Below are 26,702 nucleotides of genomic sequence, written 5' to 3'. Positions count from 1 at the left end.
TTATTTTTCGTTCCACTTACTGTTTACATGAATAACATGACATGTAAAAAATATAACATGACATTCAATTTATATGTAATAACATGAAAAATAATTCTACAAGAAAACAAATAAGCCATAAATAAAAAATTACGATAACACTATACAGTTGTTAAATGAAATAACGCTTTTACAGTTGTTAAATGAAAAACTTTTTTACAGGGGCTGTGGGGGTTATGATATCTCCAAAGGCGTAGTTATTTGGCCTTTAAAGTATGCTGAACAAAATGGTTATTTCAAAATTATGATCAGACGATTTTGAGGAAAATCGGGTGTGGGATGTCGCCTAGTTGCCCTTCAATTTTTCTGGTCACTTAAAAAGGGAACTAGAACTTTTACTTTCCGTTCAAATGACCCCTCTCCTGATATTTTAGAACCGCTGGGTCGACACGATCACCCCTGGAAAAAAGCTACAAAGCTATATATGTAGTCATGTTGATTTACAACTTAATCCCTAACTAATCCTTGTTTTACAATGAAGAATTTCTATTAGAGAGACAAAGGAATAACGAAAAGAAATCTAAAACAGACATATATTTTACAAACCACAAAATTACAGCATATATTTGAGTTTATTATTGTTCGGAGACGATAGCACTCAATTCAGCACTGTTCGTGGCGAAATAGAAAAAGGTTAGCGCACGTTATTTCAATGTCAAATCTTTGAATTTAACAGTGGTACGTTTTCGGTAGAACTCCCATTGTGGGTTAAAGGCTGTATACGTTGGGGTTATGATGGCTATATCACATACATATACTCCATCTCCTTTAAGCCTAAGAATGTCAGAGGGTATCCTTAGGTAGGGCACCTCCCGCATGTCAGGATAATAACCATCAAAGAATGGGCTCTTATTCCAACTAAAATATAAGACACACAAAATTAGAGTAAATTTTCGTACAATTGAATTGATTTATTCATCGTAGAAAAGAACTGTAAAGAAACACAAATATTACAGGAAAAACCAGCTAAGCATCTGCTTCTGACTTTTGAAGTTGCAGGTAAGCATTTTTTTTTTGTTTTTTTTTATCGAATGAGTTCCTATTCTACAGCCAACAAACTTATGAACAGGCCAAAGAAAAACAAAAAAATATGCACCAAGATTCAGATTAGGAACAAAACCTACCCTGTTTTGCTTGTTAACCTACCCTAACTAGCCTGTTTTGTATATTCCTTTCCTGTTTATCGTTATGAGTATTTAAACTTTCCATCTCAAATCGTATTTTTAAAAATGGTTCCTGAGCTATTTGGCCAAGGAAAGGGCCTTGTTACCTCCCAATCCGTTCCAACCCATAAAAACAGTCGAAAATCCCTTCCAAAAAGCCCTTTTCCAATATTCCTTGACCGTTGGTTGGATCTTAAATTCAGGAGGACATAGAACAGACGATGATATAGATTCAGTCAATCATGACAGACTGCCTCTGCTATCAATTTTTAAAGTTCAAAATACTACTATATGATCATTTGTATCCTAAAGTTTATCAATTAGTCACTTGTTCTGCAATAAGGAATTTAATTAGTCTATTCATCGTAGGCAGCGCAACAGTGGTGCCTATGTAAAGAGCCCAGCAGGTTCTATGTATTATTGTTTTTTAACTAAGACAGTTGTTATGGAAAAAGTTGTCGTAACACGTCTGAGAGGGCTGATTTGACTAGAATTAAAAAGTTGTTTTGCTTTTTTTAGAGTCAAAATTGACTGGAGGGCAAGTCCCCCTCATGTCCTTGTTCCCCCAAAGACATCCGATACATATACTAAAATAGCAATCAACATAGTTGAAAAGTCCGATAACTATAGCTTCATGCAATTTGCAGGTTGTTTATATATAGGGAGATGTTCAACTGAACATAAGATAATATGTGTATACTATTTCTAATATTGCTACTACTGCTACTAATATCCTTACTATCCTACTACTACTACAACTAATACGACTACTACTACTAACGATAAGAGTATTAATGTGAATTTTTCCGGGAATATTAAGGAGGAAGTTGACCTAAATCAAAACACACGATGTTAATGGAGTTCGTCTAAAGGATGTATCAGCAATATCGTAGGAACAGCTTAGAGTATTAAGTTGTAGCTTATAGGACATGTTGTTGGAGACGCTGAAATAACCAAAAGCAATATTTATATTCTACTATTGCTGCTTCTACAACAACTATTACTACTGCTAGTACTACTCCTACTACTGCTTATACTACTACTTTTAATACTATAACTAATACTACTACTGCTAACACTGCTACTACTACTACTACTACTACTAATATTATACTACTATTAATACTAATATTGCTACTACTAGTGCTATAATTACTACTACTACTACAACTCTTACTACTACTATTGCTGCTAGTACTACTGCTACTACTACTAAAACAAAGGATATTAAGGTGAAAGTCTAATTGAATTTTGAGTGGACGTTGAACTAAATCGAAAACACTATGTACATGAAGGTTGTCAAAAGGACGTATCAGCAGTATCTCAGGAACTGCTTAGGGTATTAAGTTGAAATTTTCAGGGTATGTTGAAAGAGACGTTGAAAATACCAAGGTCGGCTACTGCTACTAATAATACTCCACTAAGATAAGATGAAATTTGTTCACCATGAAATCATCAGGCTTTCGGCGTTCGTAACGAGAAATATCGGGAAAGTAAAACGGTTACTAAAACGAGCAGTTTCTTTCTGTGTTAGTTTTGGGAGCCAGAAGGAAGCGGGGGGAACGTGGATCTGAGGGAGTGAGAGCCATCTTTTTTGGAGGAAGACTGGGGTTTGTTTGGGAAGCGGGATCAAAAAGGGGGTTGGGTCGGCCTTCAGAGAAAAGGACTGCGAATAATTTACGGGGATATTATCAACTGCGCAGGGAACTACCGTGGAATACGGATATTCTGTTAAACGGGTTTTACCTGGTGATTACACTGGTGGGAATGGTGATTCGCGTCTATCAAAGAGGCTTTCGTTTGTAAGAGAGAGGAGAGGGTATAGAGCCACGTTTTGTATTTGGGAAGGGAAATACGGCTTCTGTATGAGGGGGAGGGGGAGATGGCAAATGGATGTTGTTTGGCAAGGTAGGAGAAGGAGAGATGGATACTGGCTTTTCGAAGAGGCTGGGTATAATAACGGAACAAGGAGGATTTTTCTTGTCCAGGGATTCGGGACGAGAGTTGATTAAAAGAGGAGGGGGTTAGTAGGAGGAAGGGGTTTTTAATTGTTGAGCTGCGTTGAACGAACTTTGATGGGCGATTTTGCTTGGGTGGGGTGCACTAAAAAAGAGTGGCTAAAGAGGGAGGAGTGACTGTTGCACTTTTTATCTTTTTATTTTTAGATTTTCATCTTTTACAGACCGGTGCAATTTTTTCCTGGGGGTAGATAAAAAGAACGGGGAAACCTTAACATGAGCTTTAGTACAATCAAAACCACGACCACTGGAAAAAACGGTACAAATATTAACATGCTTAAAATTGCACTCAAGATGCTTGAGTCAAGCATACTACATTTGGCTAATAGGTAGAATTTACATAAATGCAACAAATTGCAAGAAATAGCTCTAAAATTACCACTTAAGGATTGTTTACAAATGTTTGAGGACATATCACTTTTGGTAAGGTCAGGTTTTGTACGGTGATTTCATTTTTTGAGGCTACGAGCAGCTATTATAGCTGTATGATAATGAGAGCACTTTTGATCAATTTCTATGACTGAAAAACTTGCAATTTTCTTTAGTACATCTAACATGATTATTTTTTGGTAGAGACTTGCTTGAAGCATAATCGAGTCTAAAAGTACAGTCATAACCAATTTTGCATGAATCAGAAAAAACTTCACTACTTTCAAAACAATTTTGGATTCTTCAGTATTATTATCCCGACAGATCCGGTCACTAACACAATCTTCTGGATTTTTGACATCTACTTGATTGGTGTAATTTTTTTTTGGATTCGTCTTCGTCTTGCTGAGTAGAAAGAAAGGAGGTTTAAGAATTACATTGCATTGTAGAGAGGGGGTGAAAAATAAATCTCAAAATTTATTTTAAAGCCCCTTCTAGCTTGTTTTTTTATTCCAACAAGACAAAGTCTGGTTTGAGGAAGTCCGGTTTAATAGTGCAAATCTTAGTTTGACACCCAAGATCTCTAAGAAGAGAATTCTGGTGCGCTGATTCATCACTTGGAAGACTGGAGAAAGGTTCAGTCTGGACTGATACCTTACGTGATCAGGGGTTTAAGTTACTATCAGGGGTGGTGGTACAAAGACTAAAAGAAGGGTCAATAAAAATAGTTGTGTTGCCCTCAGTCTTACTGGAAGCTTCCAGAGGGGGGAATGTTTCTTCATGACGGAGGTGTTGGGAAGACGGGATCTTCTTCTGTGACAGGAGGGGCAACGGTCATTCATTATTAAGTTCTTTGAGGGTAGTAAGCATCCTAGCTCTTGAACTAGGAGAACGGGGGGTACAGGGGGAACGTGGAATAGGTGAATTTGAACGATTTACCTGTAAGATCGAAGTGTTCTTTGAGGAAAAATCAGAACCCAACCATCTCTCAGTCCAATTAGCTGCATCAATTTTGCAGATTTAAGCTCCTACATGAAATAAACAGTTTTACCCTCCACATTTAACTGAGCTGGAAAAAATTCTTGGTCTGCATTCAGGACAGACTAGTCTTTGTCTAACCATAACCATTTCTTCTAAAAAATTTTATACCAAGAGGTTAACATCCCGAATGATAAATATCAGGGTGTTGACAGGCTGGATGCTAGACAAGTACTGAATAGTAAGTACATTGAATAGTAAGAGACAAAGCTCGGAGAATCCGGCAGCTAAGTAAGTCAAATATGGTACCATACCATAGAAAAGCAACTTTTCAAAAGATATTTGTACTATCTTTACTTTCAGTTACTTTGTTACCTGGTTTGTTTTTTACTAGGTGTGAGCTATCTCTACAACCATGATATCAATGAAACTTACTTAATCCCTATGTATCGTGAATTATACTTATCCTTTATGTAGTAAAAATATACTGATGTCATTTTGGCTAACTCTAAAAATTGCATTTACTTTTTACGTCATATATGGGAACAGTCAATAAATCAATCATTTTATTAATACTAAAAAACTATTACAAACGTAAAGTGGTTACTAGGCCCAAGAAGCTTGGCTACAAGCTTTACAACCTACGATTATAACGTCATTCATCAATCTTGTACATGAAAATATAGTTTTCTTATAGTGATTTTATTATAATAAACATTTTTTTTTATTACAAAAGGCACTAGATGTGGCAATTTCCTTTAAAATAAGCCATTCAAAAGAACTCTACGATGTTTCAGTGCCCAGCTATCTTGAGAGAAAAAGAAAGAAAAAGACTTCCAGTGGATACAATATATCATCATAATGAGCAATTTCCTTGTTTTTCAAGTCAATAGATTTTCCTTGTTGTTCAAGGCAAAAGGCTGTAAGTTTCTTGTATAGGGGTTTCAGACAAGTCGGTTCTAATAGTGAACTTTGTAGTTCGATCTGACACTACTTTTAAAAGGTATGGGGTGTTTTAAACCTCAGTTTGATAGTGATCGTCTTTTACTAAGGTGTCGCTACCGCTGCATTCCTGATTATAGTAACGGTCGTAACCGTATCTTACTAGGCTGCTAGCTACCACTACAATCATGATTTACTAGAATTATTTTAATATTTCAGTTACTATGGACCAGAGTTCGTTCCTTACCATTATTGAACTATACAGATCCTTTATTTAAAAATATAGTACAACGTTATAGATATGCTCACATTAGGAGTTAAGCCAAAAAAAATTGGTTCGAGGAGACAATTATAACTTTGAGCTGAGGAATTGATTGAAATTATTTTATTGAAAATTCAAATTTTTTGTTAAAACCCTAAAAAATTACTGCATTTATACAACTATATCTACATGCTTTTTATAATTTAAAAAATACTTTTTTGATTTTCGTATGCAAGAAGATGTTAATAAAATTTGCTACTCCAGTGTTATAAAAAATACAGTTTGCATAAGAAAATTGATTCTATTTTAAGTTTTTTTTTTAATTACAGACAGTTTTTAAATACATCAATTTTCCTTTTAAATGAGCCATTAACCAGCTCTCTATGACGTTCCAGTATCCCGCTAGCTGTGGAGGAAAAGAAACGGAAAAAAGATGCATTCTATGCAGAAAATCGTGGCTGTAACCACTTTTGTAGTTTTTCAAGCCAATAGGTATTTCTTGTTTTTCAAGCCAAAGGACCATAACTTTTCTTTATATGGGTTTTGGACCAAGCAGTTCTAATAGTAAGCTATGTTTTTAAGAGTTATTGGCTATTTTGTTTCTTAGTATGGGACGTGATCGTCTCTTTTTAGGTTGCTACCTACCGCTGCAACCCGGATTCATCAATCTCTGAAATTACTCTTTATACTAAAAATTTCAGTTAGTACAACCTAGAGTTAGTTTGGGCGATAATCTGATATACCGATTTATCGATATATTTACTTTCGATATTCGATATTTGATATGTATATATCGATATTTCAAATCAGTTTTTTACTCCGTCTAACTAATGGATTTGAGAAAGTTCAGTGACGAATATTTTAAATAAAGAGCATTTTTCGTTGTTTTAATATAAAATCAAGCAATAAACACAAATTTTTACTACGTAAATGAATATCACGAAAACCCAAAATTGAAATTATTCAGGACCAAGAAAAATAAACAGCAACACATCAATGACGAGAGCTGGTTCCTCCTTTCAGTAATAACTGAGCAGCCCTGGAAAACGCTCTTAAAAGGGACACTTGTGGCGGCCACGGACCTTAATTCAATTGTATCGACGTATTGGTACTTCTGAAACCCTTTCCCCTCGACAGTATTTATATGGGTTCAAATGGGCAGGAGTCCCTCTTGAAACTGAAATCAGATTCTGGTGTGCTCCCTGATGCATGTGAAAAAAGCTGCACAATCTTTTTACATAAAAACTCATCAGCAGATCTAAACTCGAATTTAATGCAAACATTTACAACTATGCAACCGAAGAGGAGTGTAGGAAGCGAAGGCTCATCGATGTTTAAAATATGGATACGGTTACCTACCGGTGTCTGGATTTTTCGAGAAAAAAACTTCCAGAACCAAGGTATATGCAAATAAAAAATTGGCAGTAATAGTAGTTCTTTCTCTTCTTTTCTCAAACGTTGTAGTCGAAAGGTTTTTTTGGTGCAGTAAAAATCATAGAGACGCACAAATAGAACAAGCTTAAAACGGAAACGTTACGTGAAATTCTGAAAACAAAATAGGTTATGAAGTGGGCTAAAAAATGTTCCCCATGCATTTGTGGAGACGAGCAGCTACTGATGCACATGAAAAGAGTCGAGGCTTTAAGCTACCATCGGAACAAAGGATGAAGGTGCTAAATCTGATCATGAATAAAGATAGATTTTTATTCACTTTTGTATGATAAGCATTGTGGCCATGAAACCCAAATTACCAAAACTAAACAAATAAAAAATAGTAATTAATTTTGACCACCATATCCACTTACCTACTTACACAACCAATTAAGTACTCTGATTGGTCATGCGAGACAGAAAACAGAATTGAAACCTATTTCTCTTCCTCGTCCTCCTACATTCAATATGCCTTATTGCACCTTACTATATAAATGGGAACAATACCTAAGGATTGTTTTATTTTTTTACCTTTTCTGTATTACTCAAAGTTCATCTTAAGCAACTTTCTATCGTTGAAGTTCATATTTTCAGTTTTATTTTGATAAATCTGTCGACAGATAGCTTTTCTTTTTTCTTCGAACATTTTTATTAACATAAACGCAGCTCAATATGAAAACAAGTCAAAACAAAAATAATGGTTGAAAAATTGACCGGTTGGATATCATTCATGCCAATCCATCGTACTAATTCAAATGAAAAGGGGGGTCGCAAAAACCGTGACAGTGAAGAAAAAAATAATAGCAAAGACATTTTTTTTTCATATTGTCCAGAATCCAAAATATGGCCTCGGAATCTAGAAATCAAAACCGAACTTAACTAGCCGGTAAATACCAGCATTGTTTTAAAAGTCAAAAGGAGATATTTTGGTCAAGTGAAAGTCTTGAGTTGCAAAATAAATCGACTTGAGCAAATGCTATTAAAAGTCAGCATAACAAGGCTTTACTAGTGATTTGGAAAGAAGTCGGAAAATGGAGAAACTTTTAGGGATTTGGTATTAAAAATGGGGATCTCTAGGGATTTGCCACCAGCCTTTTAGGGATTTCAAAAAATATGAACTGGAATCGGAGAACCCAAATTTTAGCCAACATTCTTCTTCACTTTCAAATGCTCCCAATCTTATTAACTTAGTCTTCTTAACATTCATTTTCAAACTTATTTTTACGCAATGAAAACTCACTCATTTTACCAACATTTTCATTTAGGAGGATCAAAACATCAGCATAACCTAAGTTTAAGAGAGTTTTACTTCCCCAATTGATTCCGTGTTCTCCCATTGCCTTCGCTGTGCTCCTCAGGACAAAGTTAAATGCTAAACTCCCGACTTAACACGAAGCCAGCTGCTAACCTCATTTCCTACCTTAACCGAAGCAATGTTTTTCTCGTACATAGAACTTATTACTTTAATGTATTGGTTTAGTATCCGAGACAATACTATAGCGTTGCCTATAGTAAAGGCCATACGGCTCAAATGTTTTAATATTATTATTATTATTATTAATTTTTATCACCAGAGGCACTTCATATTGAAGGGATCGTCGTACAAACTTCAGAATAGGCTCATTTGATTGGAAATAGGAAGTTCTAGTGCCCTTTTTAAGATTCAAAAGTAATTGGAGGGCAACTATCCCCTCCCCCGCTTTTTTTTCCCCAAAATACATCCGAAAGTTTTTTTGACACAGCCATTTTGTTAAAAATTATTCAAAGATAATATAACAAAAACCCCGGGGTCGACACAACCCCCAAGGAACTGGGGACAGGCGTTGAAAATTATGACCTGGGGCCATATATGGTAACAATAAAAGGGATGCTCGTATTAACTTCAAAGAGGGATTATCTGATTGGAAATTGAAAGTTCTAATTAGATTTTTAAGAGTCAAAAGAGATTGGATGGTAACTAGCTGGGAGGGCAACCACAATGAAGAGCTAGTCTCCCAGGACAAAGTCAATAAATCCATGAAGAAACTGAAAAATAGCCGCGGGTCCGTTTTCTATGAAATAGCTGCCGAGCTCCTGAAGTATGGGATTTCTGCCTTGCCGCTGTAGCTCCTTACACTGTTCTGTATAGTCTCGTGCACGGAGATCATTCCAAAGGATTGGTGGACTGGAATAACTCTGCCACGTTGGAAACGGAAAGGATCTAGGAGCCAATGTTCTAACTACAGAGGCATACCATTGCTTTCCATATCTGCTATGAGAAACCTATATTTATAGTCCCCTGGCTGGAAAGTAGTATAGAAAGCACAGATTCTGCCCGCCTAGATCGATTTATCCCATCGATTTACCCCCCTTTCAACCCAATTTACACGATTTTCAAATGAACAATCTATATTTTCAAGCATTTATAATCATAACTATTATCATCAAAACAGGTCTTTTGACATATGATATTGGTGTATATTTTACTTATTTTGAATATTTTACTATACTACTAATAGAATGTAATAATTTAATATTTAGTGGGTAGTTCAATATCAATACCAAAATAATTTATATTATCTTTATTTTTTCTTTCAACTATTTTTAAAATCATACCTTTATCTAATTTTTTTAAATTTCTTTTCAAGATCAGCTGATTTAGAATCAAAACTCTTACACAAAGAAGAAAATAAAATATTCAATAGTCAAAGGAAAAATTATAAAACTAAAAGAATTTTTAATGATCTTATTTGTCAAATGAAACACAAAAAGATAGTCAACTCTCATCACAGGCCAACTTGGCCGAGTTGGTAAAGCAGTCGACTGATCATCGATTGCGGTCCAACAGTTCGACTCTCACTGTTACCGTGTGTAGCAGTTGAGATGTCAATAGGATTTGGCACCGGATAAAGGAGTAAGAAGCAGAAGGCTTCCCTCCAAGCAAAAAAACCCTGCGGGGTTTGCCTCAGAACCCAGGCTGATGTGAGATCCTCAGCACCAAAAAAAAAAAAAATAAATAAATAAAAATAAAAACAGTCTGGGGGAGAGGTTTTGCAAGCAAAAAATTTTAAATTTCTTAAATTATTTTTAACGAGGAAAAAACTGTGACGTTTTCCGTAATTCATTTTCCCTTTTAATCATTTCATCCATCATTGGTCAATTTTCCTGATTTATTCAAAGCCAGTAATTCTAAATAGAATGAATAAGCAGTTTTATACTCAGCCTTTCTTTCTACTATTCTTAGGTATTTTTCAAGTATTTCAATCAGAACTGTCCCAAAATTTAAAGTGGCAAGGGATAACATACCAAAGGCAGATAAACCCGAAGCACTAAAAATAAATTTAGATACTAAGAAAGCATTACTAACATTTCCATAATATTTAAAACTTCTACGATAAACAAATAATCTATTTTCTAGTTCTTCTTCTATTTATGTTTGAAAATAAACTTTAAGTAAAATTCTATGGATCCACTCCCTTAAAACTTCTTTTTATATAATCAACACACAAATGACCACCATTCACATCGTTAGAATTTTAGACTTGAGTAGAATGATAAGCAAGTTGTTTATTTGAAGTCATTAAGTAGTTTACAATTTCATTTCCGGGTTGTACTCCAAAAGAATCATAAGGTTCTACAAATGAATACTTGGGATCATTGAAATAACAAGTCCAATGCGTCCCAGGTGATCCCATGCAGTCATAATTAATTACACCACATTCTTTTTTATTTATTTATTTTGGTAAGTTATCTCGAGAAAAAACATCTCAAAAATAAGGAGTATGATCTAATTCATTCAATATATCAATATTTGTCAGCGATATCATGTGATTGTTGATTCTTTCTGACGTTTCTCGTTTTTCGGAAGCAAGCATTCTTTGAATTGTGAAATCTCAGCTTCAACAACTTTTCTGAATCTTCCACGCTGTTTAGATACTTTAACTACTTCTACTTGTACTTTCTTGGGTCTATTACGCTTTTGGGGGGCTCTAACAATCACTTCCAAGCAAGTTCCAAAAATGTTGTGTGTAAACCGATGGGTACTAGATAACCCAATGGGTGCTTAGATACTAATTATTTACTTTTTATAACATCCATAACCCCTTTTGACCTGGGGGGGGGGAGGAATCCCTCTGTAAAAACTATAAACATTGTTCAGAATTGAAAATAGATGATACTATCGTCAAAGAATTGGCTTCCCTGAAAATTCCCAATAGGTCTTTCCAATCGTAAGATAAGGAAAATTGTTGATTTTTTAATCAAATGGTTTTATTGTGTCAACTTTGTTAAAAAAGAACTGATGACAGTTGTGCAATAAATCATAGTCCATGCACAAAAAAAATAAAGACGGATGCATAATCAAACATATACAGATCCACTTAGAAATTCCTGGTTAAAATGTGTGTGTGACCTTCATCAGTTTATTTCTGCCTGCTAGCGAACACGGGCCAAGCAAGAACTCATTGCTCCCAACAGGTGACCTTGAGAAAGAAGCTACTTTCGTTACATGTAAAGTCTTTACTCACAAGAACTACTAAGGTAAAAGTTTTGAAAAGTCGAGTTTTTGTTTAAGACATCGTTGTTTTTCTTAATATTGATATTATTATTATTTTTTAACATTGGTAACTGGAAAATTAATCAATTCATAGCACATAACAAGTGAGGTGAAATACATTAAAATGCAAAGATGATAATAATATACTTCCTGCCTTGCTAAAAAAAAAAAAAAATCGATTTTACTGACACTTTTATATAGACATGCAAAAAAAACTTCTCCTGCATATATATATTGATTACAATCAAAAAGCCGAACTCACCGATTTTCTACAGAATTCCCTTTATACCAGAAATGCCAACTTCTTGGAGGACCTGTTCGTTTTGAATAGTCTATTTGTGGTGAGATGCGACTGAAAGAGATAAATTAAGTTTATTTGAAGGCCAAATATAAAGTTAACAAAAAATGTCATTTGAACCTTTTCTGTTCTTCTCTTGCCTCACTGATAAAATATTTATAAAAATGGAAAAATCAAAATTTACTTAGGTGAGGAAAGAGCTGTTGTAAAAAAATTGACAGAAGGTCATTCGATTGGAAATCGAAAGTTCTAGTGCCCTTTTTAAGAATCAAAAGTGAATGAAGGTCAACCAACCCCCTCTCCTACGTCCATCATTTACTCAAACACGTCCAATCGAAATTTTTTAGATAACCATTTTGTTCAGTATAGTTGAAAGGTCTAGTAGCTATGTTTTTGGGGATGTCAACTCTCCCCTCTGTCCTCAGGGCAGGGGGTGTTAGTTATGCAATTCGTCCATTGTTTACATATTATGTTTAAGAGATAATTACTTGGCAAAAAAAAAAAAAAAAAAAAAAAAAAAAAAAAAAAAAAAAAAAACTGTCGTCCTAATCCAGCAATTGAGACAAATGTGCACTTGAACGAGGCTCTCACCTTACACATCCATCCAACTACCTAGGACCAAAAAGTATACCCAAGTCGTTGTAAAATTACCCGCAAAAGCACCTTAAATCTAGCAAAATATTTCCAAGTAAAACCTTCCATTTAGGGCTCATCAGAAGAATACCACCGGCCTTAACGGGTTTCGAGGCTTAACATTCTTTACCCAGCACGGTGGCGCCTCTACCATAAGATCTATATGGTAACCCTATGTCAGGTCAAACCTGTGAAATACATGCATACCAGTCAAGCTATTACAAATTACATACAAAAAGTGTTTCAATGCTTCCACAATCAACTCCCAGAGGTCACTGAGAGACCATTCTGGAACAAACGAACACACATCCAGATGTATCTTTTATTGGTATCTTGACCAATTACCAATTTAAAGCTCCTCAAGATTGTTTGAAACCCCTAGTTACTCAAACTGCGAGAAAGTATATTTAAATATCTTTTTTAAAATAAATGATAAATTAACCACATAATCATCATTTTCAGGTAAAACCTGGACCAGGGTTAAAGTCCGTCGGGGAGGAATTTTTATGATTCCTCCATCAGCACTAGATCCAACCTGGATTCATATTATGTTTAAGAGATAATTACTTGGCAAAAAAAAAAAAAAAAAAAAAAAAAAAAAAAAAAAAACTGTCGTCCTAATCCAGCAATTGAGACAAATGTGCACTTGAACGAGGCTCTCACCTTACACATCCATCCAACTACCTAGGACCAAACAGTATACCCAAGTCGTTGTAAAATTACCCCCAAAAGCACCTTAAATCTAGCAAAATATTTCCAAGTAAAACCTTCCATTTAGGGCTCATCAGAAGAATACCACCGGCCTTAACGGGTTTCGAGGCTTTACATTCTTTACCCAGCACGGTGGCGCCTCTACCATAAGATCTATATGGTAACCCTATGTCAGGTCAAACCTGTGAAATACATGCATACCAGTCAAGCTATTAAAAATTACATACAAAAAGTGTTTCAATGCTTCCACAATCAACTCCCAGAGGTCACTGAGAGACCATTCTGGAACAAACGAACCCACATCCAGATGTATCTTTTATTGGTATCTGGACCAATTACCAATTTAAAGCTCCTCAAGCTTGTTTGAAACCCCTAGCAACTCAAACTGCGAGAAATTATATTAAAATCTTTTTTAAAATAAATGATAAATTAACCAAATAATCATCAATTTCAGGTAAAACCTGGACCAGGGTTAAGGTCCGTCGGGGAGGAATTTTTATGATTCCTCCACCAGCACTAGATCCAACCTGGATTCATATTATGTTTAAGAGGTAATTACTTGGCAAAAAAAAAAAAAAAAAAAAAAAAAAAAAAAAAAAAAAAAAAAAACTGTTGTCCTAATCCAGCAATTGAGACAAATGTGCACTTGAATGAGGCTCTCACCTTACATATCCATCCAACTACCTAGGACCAAACAGTATTACCCAAGTCGTTGTAAAATTACCCGCAAAAGCACCATAAATCTAGCAAAATATTTACAAGTGAAACCTTCCATGTAGGGCTCATCCGAAGAATACCACCGGCCTTAACGGGTTTCGAGGCTTTACATTCTTTACCCAGCACGGTGGCGCCTCTACCATAAGAGCTATATGGTAACCCTATGTCAGGTCAAACCTATGAAATACATGCATACCAGTCAAGCTATTACAAATTACATACAAAAAGTGTTTCAATGCTTCCACAATCAACTCCCAGAGGTCACTGAGAGACCATTCTGGAACAAACGAACACACATCCAGATGTATCTTTTATTGGTATCTGGAACAATTACCAATTTAAAGCTCCTCTAGCTTGATTGAAACACCTAGTAACTCAAACTGAGAGAAATTATATATAAATATCTTTTTTAAAATAAATTATAAATTAACAACAGACTCATCAATTTCAGGTAAAACCTGGACCAGGGTTAAAGTCCGTCGGGGAGGAATTTTTATGATTCCTCCATCAGCACTAGATCCAACCTGGATTCATATTATGTTTAAGAGGTAATTACTTGGCAAAAAAAAAAAAAAAAAAAAAAAAAAAAAAAAAATAAAAACTGTTGTCCTAATCCAGCAATTGAGACAAATGTGCACTTGAATGAGGCTCTCACCTTACATATCCATCCAACTACCTAGGACCAAACAGTATTACCAAAGTCGTTGTAAAATTACCCGCAAAAGCACCTTAAATCTAGCAAAATATTTACAAGTAAAACCTTCCATTTAGGGCTCATCAGAAGAATACCACCGGCCTTAACGGGTTTCGAGGCTTTACATTCTTTACCCAGCACCGAATTTTTATGATTCCTCCACCAGCACTAGATCCAACCTGGATTCATATTATGTTTAAGAGATAATTACTTGGCAAAAAAATTCTTCCAAAATAATGAAGAACATTTAGGTGAGCCTTTCAGAGAATCTTGAGGGGAGTGTTGAACTAAATAAAAACACTTGTATACGAATTGTAAAAAGACCGTAACTATGGAATGACCACAGTATATTATAATTATAGGCAGTATGATCTTTCCCTGTCTCACCCATTATAAAAACCCGGACCGAGGTGCGAATGCTCCAGAGAACGAAGAAACATAAGCGACATTAAATCTTTTCACGGGTAGACAAGTCAGATTTCTCTTGAACGCGAAACTTGGCTTCAACGTTGGAATACTAAATTTTGAAGAAACTAATTTAAATTAATTTATTTCAATACATATATGAAAATCGCTAATTAGTAGTGCAATGTTATTATTAGATGTTTTTAGGAATTAAAAGTAGGTTTCGAAGTCTCAAGTTGGTTTCAAAGGCATTTTGAGAAAGTTTCTGCCAAAATACTTGTTCCTGGGTAATTGGACCACTGATGGCAGATCAAATGACAGGAGCTGTTTGTACGCGCTAATGCAAGAACAAGTGGGAGGAGCTGTTTGTTCGCACCGAGAATGAAGAGCCAGAAATTATCTGCGGTAAACTTACTGCTATATCTTTATACTGTGGAAATGACTGAGAACATTAATTTGGAACTTTCAGGAAATGAAAAGAGAGATAATGAATTGACCAAAAAGGTAATATTCTCACGCTACTACCCCTAATACTGCTACTGCTACCGCTAGTGTTGCTACTACTGCTACCACTACTACTACAACCATATCGAAATTAATTATCCTACTCCAAATTGGGTAAGGTATTGACCTAACTCCACCCTATGCATTTTTGGTGGTGATCTTTGCTTGGCACATTCTTGACAGCCTTTTATGAAGGTTTGTACCTTGGAGTACATTTTTGGAAAATACAAATTCTTCTTTATTCGTCCAAACGTCTTCGCTTCTCTCATGTGGAATCTGTTTATTGCTTGCGACATCTGTAATATTTTTCTATGTAGTGATTTTGGAATTACGGGAATAACCTTTAATTAACTTTTTCTATATTCCTAGGGCACTCTGTAATATCTTATTTAAAGAGCTTTGCCTTCATCTAACTCTAAATTTTCTAGCTCTTTCAGAAAGTGTTTGAAGTGTTTTGGCAGTTCTTCCCCATTTAATAAAAAGGTTTTCATGGCTGCAAACGAATTCATCTTTATCTTGATGTAGCGATATGTTTTTCTTTGACAATATATTCGTATCAACAAGGTCGCTGTTTATGGTAGTTACTATATTTAAATTTTCATCTCCCTCTTGGTTTCTTGATAGATAATCTGGTAGAATATTGGTACGGCCTCTTATATATACATATATAGGGTTATATAAATGCGCATGAAGACGGAGAGCCCCTCTTGTAAGTTTCGCAGAAGTATTTTGCATTGTATGCAGCCAAATTAGTATAGTCCTTCTAATGAATTCTACAAGGCCCCCGTACCAAACAGGTTTTTTCTGGTAGGTAAAACATGTCATTACACTCTTTGCCAAGAGGACCGAGTATAACTCGATTGGTGATTAGGATTTGAATCAAAGGAATAGTTTTCTTTACAATTCATATGAGTAAGAGAATTGAATTCAAAGAGAATAGTTTTTATATGTAAGGATATTAGTGGAGAAAAAAAAATGAGTGGTGCATTTACACTATTGGAGATTAATGATGGAACCGAAAGCAGCAGCAGCAACGATATACGAGTACCTAATGTAGCTGTGGAAATAACTGCTGGCTGTAGACTATGTCTTGAATGGGACACTATGTATGCTAGATACGTGATATCATTAGGCAAATTTAAGCAGAAGGACCAGCTTTGTTTTGCTTAAAAATTAATTAGTCTACAGATAAATAAACTTAAATCATCATTATATGTCATTACTAAATATATTTATTATAACAGAATGCATCATTTAATATAATTGTTTTAAGAATGATCAATAAAACTTATTATAAATCAATGGTATTTTTTCTTTCTAAAGTATACAAGAATATATTTTCTAGAATAGAAAAAAAAAATTCTGTTCAGTCTGAAGTTGATCTTGAGAGAGTTAGGACTCTAAAAAATGGATAGATTCGAGAAAGATCGAATCATGAGGAATCTAGTTTTTGTGGAAGAATGTTTATTTTTATATATTGATTTTCCGGAGTTGTCTATTCAAAGGAAGATATTTTCTCGAAGAGTGCTTGTCGATATAATGAAAACTGATTCTCCATCATTAGACTATTGTATGAACCTTCTAAATTGTTGTCCAAATGAATTTACACAATTTATTGATATATTGATCACGACACGACAAAATGATATTATGGATATGCTTTTAAACATTAGTTTTTTAGAAATTTTGGACTTTTTTTCATAAGAAAGATGGTGCTCAAGATGATTTACTCCTCTCTCTCTCCCTCACACAATTTTTTTTTGTTGTTAGTTCAGTTTCATTGTGGCAATGAGAGTCTCAACACATGGCAAAATCTTCCATACATTTCCGTTATTTATGTACTCACTTGACAACTGGTCATCATGTGAGAATTGCACAATGATTGAGGAGTATGATGAAAAGTGTAGATTATGCAACCCGTGTAAATTGCATAGAGGATATGCTGTACAAATTAAAGGTTGTAATTCCTGTCTTGAAAAGGTGTGTGACTCTCATCCTAGAGGTCACCTATGCTCCAATTGTCATTATGATAAATGTAATCAGTTGGAGAGTAAATATCCCGGTATGATTGGACAGAATCCTCACCGAGATTTTAGTTTACAGGTACGAGATTAGTATCGTCGTGGTTATAGATTGTTCTGGGAGCAGGACCGGGGTCAATGATTTAACTGTCGGAGCAACAAAAGAATATGATTTGTACGTCAACGTTGTGAAGACACCGGGTGTTTTTAATATAATCCCACGGATTTTTAGTTGGCTCTGACGGAATGTGATTCGACACTTGAGGACACTGTTTGTTAAATTGCTTCAAATAGGCAAATTGAAACATGTGAATTCTATAGAATGAATGAGACTAGTATCATTGACTATACAAAGAGATATGAAAAGAGTGAAATCAAACTACTGTAGAAAATGGGACCCTGACATCGCACTACATCAGGATCAGTACACTGTGAATTCAGATAATCTACCCGCACTAACGGTTGTCAACAAATACCTAGTAGTAGTGGATAAAATCTAAAGAGTAGAAAAGTCGTTTTATCATGTATATATAATTCTTTTATTAATAAACAATTTTACATACATCCTTAGAATATTTTATTTCTAGGGCACTAAAATCAATAGTAAATACGCTTTTAAGTATATTCTCCACAAGAAAATAGTTCAATAGAGGTAATTCAAAGTAGATTTTAAGAAACTGCTTGTAGGTGTAGTAACGATATCTGAATATGAAAAAAAATAGTGCTTGAAATCCGCTGGTCTTAGTCGTTAAATCGTGTACTCTTCGTTTATTTTGATTAATAGTTGTCCCTCCGATTTCAATACAGTTGCTAATGTGAGTTGTGTTGACTTTACATGATAAACCAAGAGGATAAAACACATAAATATTCTTAGCTGTTTGAACGATGTATAGCCAATGACCTGTCGTCAAAGTAGAGGGACTACTATTAACAATGATTAGGGTATTGTGAACCCTTGGAATTTTTTCAATAAAGTACGAGGGTATGCTCTAGGACTTTTAGTGAGACTTGTCTTGATCCATAGTAGATACATTGTTTGTTTGATTTGTGTTCATAGTGTTAGGTCTAGTAGAACACAATCATCGGGCATGATTTCCCAATAGGTTTCAAATTGACTCAGCGATATTAGTTTGATACTCTTAGCCAGAGTATTGTCAAATGTACGATCTAAACTTACAGTCGCAGTACATACTATTGTTATACCGTGCATGCCTGACAAATCCAAAACAACAACCCCGTGATTTTTTTAAAAAATAGAATCAGTTTTTCCATTTTCAAATATTTGAGAGTCATGATCTAGGAATTGCATCTTCAAATCGATTAGAGTTTTATCGTAGATTTTGTCAAATGATAGAATGTACAGTGGAAGACCATTTACTTTGCACACACGGCGAGATATACAAAACAAATTGAAATCAGGTGGGGATTGAGTCCAGGATCCCCCGACACTGCCACTCGTCACAAACGCAAATGCCGATGTCGATGTGATTCCTCCATTGATAAATGATAAATCGCTATGGCTAGGAGAGTTAGTGGCACTGTGATTTTGAGCGGTGATCGATGGGTGGACACGAAGTTTAATATTGTTAACGTTGTCCCTTATCTTCTCCACTGTCATTTCAACAGAGGTCATAACTTGTTGTTGTTGGATGTTAAGAATGGCTGATGTGATTACAATATATGAATCGGGTGCTGCAGGAAGTATTTTTCTCAAAATGAAATTCGATGGAGCTATCCGCAACTTTATGTCGATCTTGACTTTTGGGGGAAACCATTGGGATATATTGAATATCTCATGATTTAATTTTACAACTAGTTGATATTCCTGTGTGACTGCAGTAGTCAACCCACCGTCAGTACCAACACCTGTTTGATATTCATCGCCAAGTGACTCTCCTCTCAACTCCTTGTAAGCTTTTGGCGTCATCAGCATAAACTGTATATATCTTGCCTAGTTGGACAAATTATTACTTGTGATCACCAATGTTTCATAAATAAATACATTAATTTGTTTGAATTGATTGTGTACAATACAATTATCATAGGAAAGACAATCCCCGTCAGTCGGGGGTGCATTATCTTACTTTTTCTTGATAACTAGACCTAAATCAATAAATGTTGTCGTAAAATCAATGAACTAGTCGTCATTGGAAATTATTTTATATTGTATATTTTCCAAGAGGGGCGTTTGAGGGTAGAAGTGTTCATAGTAGCCATACTTGACACTGACATCAAAGTTTCCATCGTTGAATAGATTCAATGAGGAAGTAATTGATGGATATGAGTCCTTGTGGGGGACATAAGTCATTTTCAGAGAAGACCTCTATCTTTTATCGAAGAATCTTTGTCTTCTTTTTCTTCTGCTGCTGCGTCTTATTCTTTTGTGTTTTCTTTCTGACAATACTTGTTGATATCCTTTGCTTACTGCCTGTGTGAAGACTTATGAGTGAATGAGGCGAACGCGTCCTTTTAAACCCCCCCCCAGTTCGTCTAAATTTTAACTGTTCACCAACGGCTCTTGCTGAAGATATAATATTGTCCTTAACACTCTCCTTGAAATTCTTTCCGGACCCACAGTCCTGTAGTCTAGAGACAGCGAAATTTGACGCAGCAAGTCCGAAATATTATCTGGCAAGTGGTAGTGCAGAACGAAATAGCCTAGCAAACCAGCTACCAAGACCGTACCCAGACAGTCTAATACGCCCCTTGGAGTATTCCAATTCAGTGCCTATTTGACGTGGAATCAAAGCACCAACATACAGTCAGTATCAGGACAAAAACATGAAGTTCTTCTATCGTTCATTTCTTAGGTAATTGCACATTCGCTGTAGTTTTAACTGTGTCAATTCGTGCTTTTAATAATAGCCATTCCGTGCTTAAGTTATTTTTGATAACCAAATTAACGTCTTATTTTTAAATTAAAGAGCTACAGAAATGATGCGTTTACGGAACAATAAAGAAAATTCTGTATATTTTAGGGGTGAACATATTCTTGATCGGTTTTTTGTTCAAGAACTCGTAGGAGTTGAAATATTTAATGACAATCCAGAGATGTTTCCACAAATGAAGATTAGAAAAATATACCAGTGTTCTTTGAGAAGCTAGATGCAGAGTCTTAATATATAACATGCTCAAGACCACTGAAATTTTCTTTCTTAATTATACTATTTTTTAAACAAAGAAACTCACGTTAATTTTAATTGATGACAATTCTTTCTGCTTCATACTGGTTTGAAACGCACAAACTCATTTGCTACGTCAAGTAAGTTAAATTTAAACCGCATTTTTTTAGCATTGCAATTTTTTTGTTGATAACTAAACAAAGTTCGTGCATGGTATTGTATTCCATGTAGTGGATGTTGGCAATAGTATCTTAAGTAGAGTCAAAAGTTGCAATTACACCTACATCGCTTAATTCAACCGCTCTTTTTTTTATTTAACATTTACTGCAACTTCTCAATATATCAAATGTAGTTTTGATAATACAGTCGACAATATCCACGTCATATGTGCCGTCAAATTTTATGGTATGGGGAAGTTTTGTCCAAAAATCTATTGCCCTATTCAAGTCATTGTAGAGAGGATCGGAAACGTTAGAAATGAAATTTACATAGAAATCATTTGGAGTTGTCAATATCTTCAACGCCCCTCCCAGAATCAAAATCGTAGTTGTATCTTACCAATCGACTAAGTAACTGTTTCTTACCGCCGCGAGTATGTCTCTTTAATATCTTTTCGATTTGATATATTTCACTAACATTTTAACTTCTGGTAAGTCAAAGTCATAAAAAACGTATAGACTCTCCTCATATGTGGTATCACTCAGGCCATAAGTTATGGGTTTAGTGTCTAGTACTTTTGACACGTTAAAAATTTCAGTGGACCATAAGTAAGTCCCCTTTTCAAAAACATTAGTTTTTCTATTAATTCTTACTGTATAATCAACCTTGAATTTAATTTTCTTCTTATTGACTTTTGATTCATTGGAATATTGTTTAAGAAATGTGTCAATTGTATTATTATCCAAATGATGAACGTCAATTGTTGTATAGCTGTACAATGATCGATGAGATCGTCGATTATAAATCATCCTGATTTTATCTTGATCATGAATAAAAGCCGGTGTATTTTTTAATGCAAAATATCTTCAAATTAAAAGTCAAATAGTTCTTATCAATCGTTCTGCCAATGCAGCCTTTATAGGACTGTGACGTATGATAGAGCAGTGTACTATATTTCTCTAGTACTTTTGCAACATGAGGATTAACAAATTCACTACCGCGATCCGTTTTAATTTTTTTATATGAATCCTTTTCGAGAATACTTTCAATGGCCTGAATAACTTCAACACCTCTCTTTGATCTCTCTTTAATTGCATAAGCAGATCGACTTAAAACTCTGATTTTAAGTAGAATATACTGGTATGGTGTATTGTAAAGTCTTTGAAGCTCATCTAGAGTCAACATATCTGATTGCATTATATCAAGTGTGTAAAAGGCTTTAGTTTTTCGATATTGATTGTCATAGACTCTATGATTTCTATGAAAAATGTAACTGTGCTCATTTTGTAGTTAGTCTTGTAAACTTTTAGTGAAAACACCTGTTACTTTGAAAAAAGTAGTATGGGAGCTTACACTCCCCGCCTCGCCAATATTTTCATAAGCACCTTTCAGAACTTCAGCCATTTTGAATTTAAACACGTTGTGATCCTTCCGCTACCCTGTTGTTTACTGAATACTGCTGGTGGTGGTGGTGGGGACGTTGACTTGATACGTCTTCGCTTTTGTCTAGCTATCAGTGGTGTGCTAGTATTTTCCAAAATTGATTTAAAATCTTCTTCTTCTTCTTCAAGTTCATCTTTTAATGTTGATGATGATGCACGTTCATTTATGTTGTTTAAAATTTGTCTATGGAAAATAATACTTTTGGTGAAGTTTAATATATTTAGAAATTTGTAAAGAATAGTATTAAATGATAATATTCCTGTACTATTTTTAACCATGTCATACAATAAATAAATTAGAATTTATCTCTTGCCTTGAAAAATAATAATTTTCCCATTTCACTATACCTGAATTTGATTACTTTCCAATAGAGAGAGTAGGTGTCACGTAAAGTTTTCTACATATTATTTTAGCATTATATCTACAAATTTAAAAAAAAACTAATACCATTAATCGGTACTTTATTTTGTTCCAGCAGTAGCAGCAGCAGTAAATTATTAATAAAATGATTCTCATTTGGGATCAGCAGCAGCAGTGGACTTTGATTAATATTTTTTGCCCAATCGGTTAAGTTCATCTTGAATTAAAATCAGTTTTTATCATCATCAATAGTGTCAATTTAGAGAAATTGACTCAGATTCTTCTCAAAGTTTTCCATAGGTAAGAGAGCGAGTTCTTTTTTGGTCAATTTATAAGGTTTTGCCATTCTCTAAAGAAAAATGTTAACAAGTTCTGCACTTATTGGCAGTAAATGTGTGAAAAAACTACTGCCCGCCTGAAGAACTCATTTTCTTTTAAAAGTATTTCCTTTCTTTTCATAGGCACGTGTCCATACCAGGGAACGATGTCGCTGTTTCTGTTGTCTAAGAAATTTTGGCAGTTGAACATTACTGTCGGTAAATTTTAAACAAAGTTCAGATATTAGATTAATGAAATCATTGTCAATACCATGTTTGAGCACTACTTTTCTAATGAGAGGTTTTGAAGTGATTAAAACAGAAAAAAAGTTTCTATTTTCATGCTTTTTCGTCAGTATCAAGATAGCAACTACTAGCTCTTTTTGTTGTTCTCCAGGAAAAATACTGTAGTACCTTTGCCAAAAATATATATGACTAAAATCAGATCCTTAGGTTTGTTATGGTTAAGATCCACTAGGATGTAGCCATGATTTCTATCAATTGCCTGGTTGTATACTGAGAGTAAAATTTTTAAGGCGACCGAGTATAGTTGTTGATTAAGGGATATTAGTAATAGGGAATCACAAACTATCCTATTGATGATTTAGCTGGTACATTTCTAAGTAACTTATCAAATGCTTTTGCTCTTATGAAATATATTATGTATAACTATATTAATGGAAATCTGTTCATTATGAGAGCGAACAGTAAACACTTGTAGCATGTTCTGGGACCATTATTCTACATATTCAGTCAGATAGTCAAAGATCAGCCAAGAGTTTGATTCAATAATGTTGATGACCTCAAGTCCTTTTTTGAACTGTATCTGCTTCGATCCCATGGTGGTGGGAGCACTAGCTTTTATTTTAGTATATGACTCCTGACAAATTATATATAACTAGTAGATTTTTTTTGGCTTTTCTGAAAACGTTTCATCACACTTTTTTATTATTAGATTTAAGAGTGGTGTTTTGCCCGACTGTGATGTCCCCTATAGAAATAATCTGAACGGTGTTTTAAATTGATACATGTTCCTTTCAACAGTTCACCTGGACAACTAACTGTAGACCCTAATTGTCTAAGACTAAATAATTTTTCCCTACTACCACTACTCTGCTCTTCAAGAAGACAAAGACAAAGACAAAGACGAATAAAGAATCATATTTTTTCTTTTATTATATGCACATAAAAAAAGTAACAATACATTGAAAAAAAAATACACTTTTTTAAATTTATTTAACATAAATAATACAACAACAACATTTACATAGGTACAGACACGGAGAAAAAAAACCCTTTTTTTTGTTTATTTATAGAGAGAAAAAAAAAACATTAAATTAGATAGAGCACTTGAAAAAATACACTTTTTTAAATTTATTTATAATAAAAAAAATACAACAACATTTACATAGGTACAGAGAGAGAAAAACATTTTTTTTTGTTTATAGAGAAAAAAACAATAAATTAGAATTGTCACTTGAAAAAAAAAAATCAGCTATAAGTCCAAAAAAAGAAAAATTTTTTTTAAGGTGCGCCCCCCGCGCTGGCGTCGGCCGCCCCCCCCCCGGGCCGCGAGGCCCCCCCCCAAAGGCCGCGAGGCCCCCCCCCACCAAGGTTTTTAGGAAATTAGTTAGAGGACTTTATTTAAACCGAGACTTTCCCTGTGGGCAATAAATTCGATCCGGTCTGAACTTAAATATTGTCTAAGGTGAAGGATGGTCACACCATCTTGACAAACATAGACATTTTCGGACATGGACTTCAGGGCTATTTTCTCTACATATACATTATAGTTCATGTAGTTCAATGAAGAAATCACCAACAATATGGCTCTTGGACTTGTATTTTCAACAATACAATTCCTATAAATGCTCTTGTCGAAATTCTTGTCCACAAAGCGAGTGGGTGTTCCATCACAAATTTTCTTGATTTCCCCGCCGTATATCTGTATAAAGTATACCTTCGGACCAACAAATATACCATAGGACATCTAGTCACTACCCAGTTCAGAGTTAAAAAATAAAATCTGAGTGGGCGCCCGACGTGTTACTAGCTCAGGGTAAATGCCACCACCCCCATTAGTGTAGTTCATCCGTGACCTGATACTTTCACCGAGCGCCAAATAATCAAGTTCAGTTGGTGTTTTTTCTCTGAGCAGTAGAGAATCCGTGTCACCGGCGCAGACCTCTACTTGCTTCTTTGCCAGCCACCTTACCCTAGCCACATTGCATTAGAATTCCAACATGAAGTTTTTCTATATCTCCAGGAGAGCACTGTCTTCAGCAATATTTTTATTCAGGACAATGTAACTTCTTTTCCGATTCAAAAGTGCCCTGTCTGGGCTACGGAGTGTAAAATAAGAGTAATTGGGATTGGCAATAATTCGATCACATTGTTCTGGATTGTTCGTGACTTCAAAACGATTCATCGCATAAACACTCTCACAAATTTTGCCGAAAGCTAAATTCAAAAAGGGTCTATAAAGTTATTTTTCGGCTTCTGTCTTTGCTGCAGAACGTTTGCCGACAAAGGTATCAAAAAATGTTTTCAAATCGGGTTTTCGACTAAACTCGAGTGCTCGGTGAACCTTTGTGACGTTGAAACCGTTTTTACACATTCATTTTAGCGCTACAAGGTGTACAACTATGTTTTTTTTGGCAGAAGGTCAGCAATAAGTTTTTGTTTTGAAGGTGCCCAATGCAATCCGTCCACCTCGACTAAAAACCTATTGTGAAGGCTCAAAGAGTCCTTAGTCACAGGTATATTGATACATGTGAAAAACAAATCTTTTAATGAATTGTGAAGCTTGGCTGGTATCTCTCCGTCAATTTTAAAAAAACATCCAACCGGGCCATTCTCATCAGCACTTAATTTTTGAGACATGTGGAGTTTGAGAGTCGTTGAACCATTTATAATTGCTACAAGGTAGTGCATATTGGGACTTGGCCGAGGGGTAGAGAGAATTCTTATTGAGGAAAACTGCGTCCAATTTTATCCCCTTTTTCTCTCCCGTTAGATCGGTTTCCAAGATACGGTCTCCGTGAAAAACAAAACCCCCCTCATTGACCTCTCGATGAACAGAAGCTAATCAATTTCAGTGATTAGCCCAATTTTTGCCCCACTAATTTTCAAGATGAGGTCTGTCACTAGATGGGGTAAAGAAAAATAATAGCCCATCTCAAGATTCAACTCATCATTGGTTTTATCTTTATTTTTACACATGATGTCAAACCACCTTATCACATCACTCCAAAAATACAGCTTGCAATAGTCATACCTATTTTTAAATCCCCTCTCAGTTCCAACTTTCTTAGCAATACTGTAGTCATCGGGGGTACACCTCTGATCATGAAGATTCGTAAAACGATTCAATACAGAAAAACGTCTCCTCAACGAATCTTGACATGGAAACATAATAATCATAAGGATAGATGCCCTTGAGCGTTAACAAATCATATAAATCATTTGGAAATTGTTGCTTGAGAAGGGGAAAGCATTGCTGCCGTCATCGTTTTTCTTCACTTGAATTAATTCGCTCAATGAATTGGGGGAAATACTGTAGGAATCTAAAAAGCGAATTTT

At 35.0% G+C, this 26,702-nt stretch overlaps 1 protein-coding gene across 1 annotated transcript in view; it reads right to left on the bottom strand.

The window, feature by feature from the left end:
• Positions 1-560: 560 nt before the first annotated feature.
• LOC148938552 (uncharacterized) overlaps positions 561-26,702 on the bottom strand; it is a 93,065-nt gene continuing 66,923 nt past the window's right edge. Inside the window, exons 3-4 of the mRNA XM_089107708.1 lie at positions 11,999-12,088; positions 561-897 (exon numbers count right to left, since the gene is read on the bottom strand). Of these exons, the coding sequence (XP_088963834.1) occupies positions 684-897; positions 11,999-12,088 (304 nt within the window). The 3' untranslated portion in view covers positions 561-683. The remainder of the gene's footprint in view (positions 898-11,998; positions 12,089-26,702) is intronic.

This window comes from Artemia sp. Qi Xiang Cuo, unplaced genomic scaffold, assembly GCF_049724085.1.
Source record: "Artemia sp. Qi Xiang Cuo unplaced genomic scaffold, ASM4972408v1 HiC_scaffold_3140, whole genome shotgun sequence".
Lineage (NCBI taxonomy): Eukaryota > Metazoa > Arthropoda > Branchiopoda > Anostraca > Artemiidae > Artemia > Artemia sp. Qi Xiang Cuo.
Note: the sequence above shows the minus strand (reverse complement) of the source record. Positions and strands in the feature narration are given on the sequence as shown.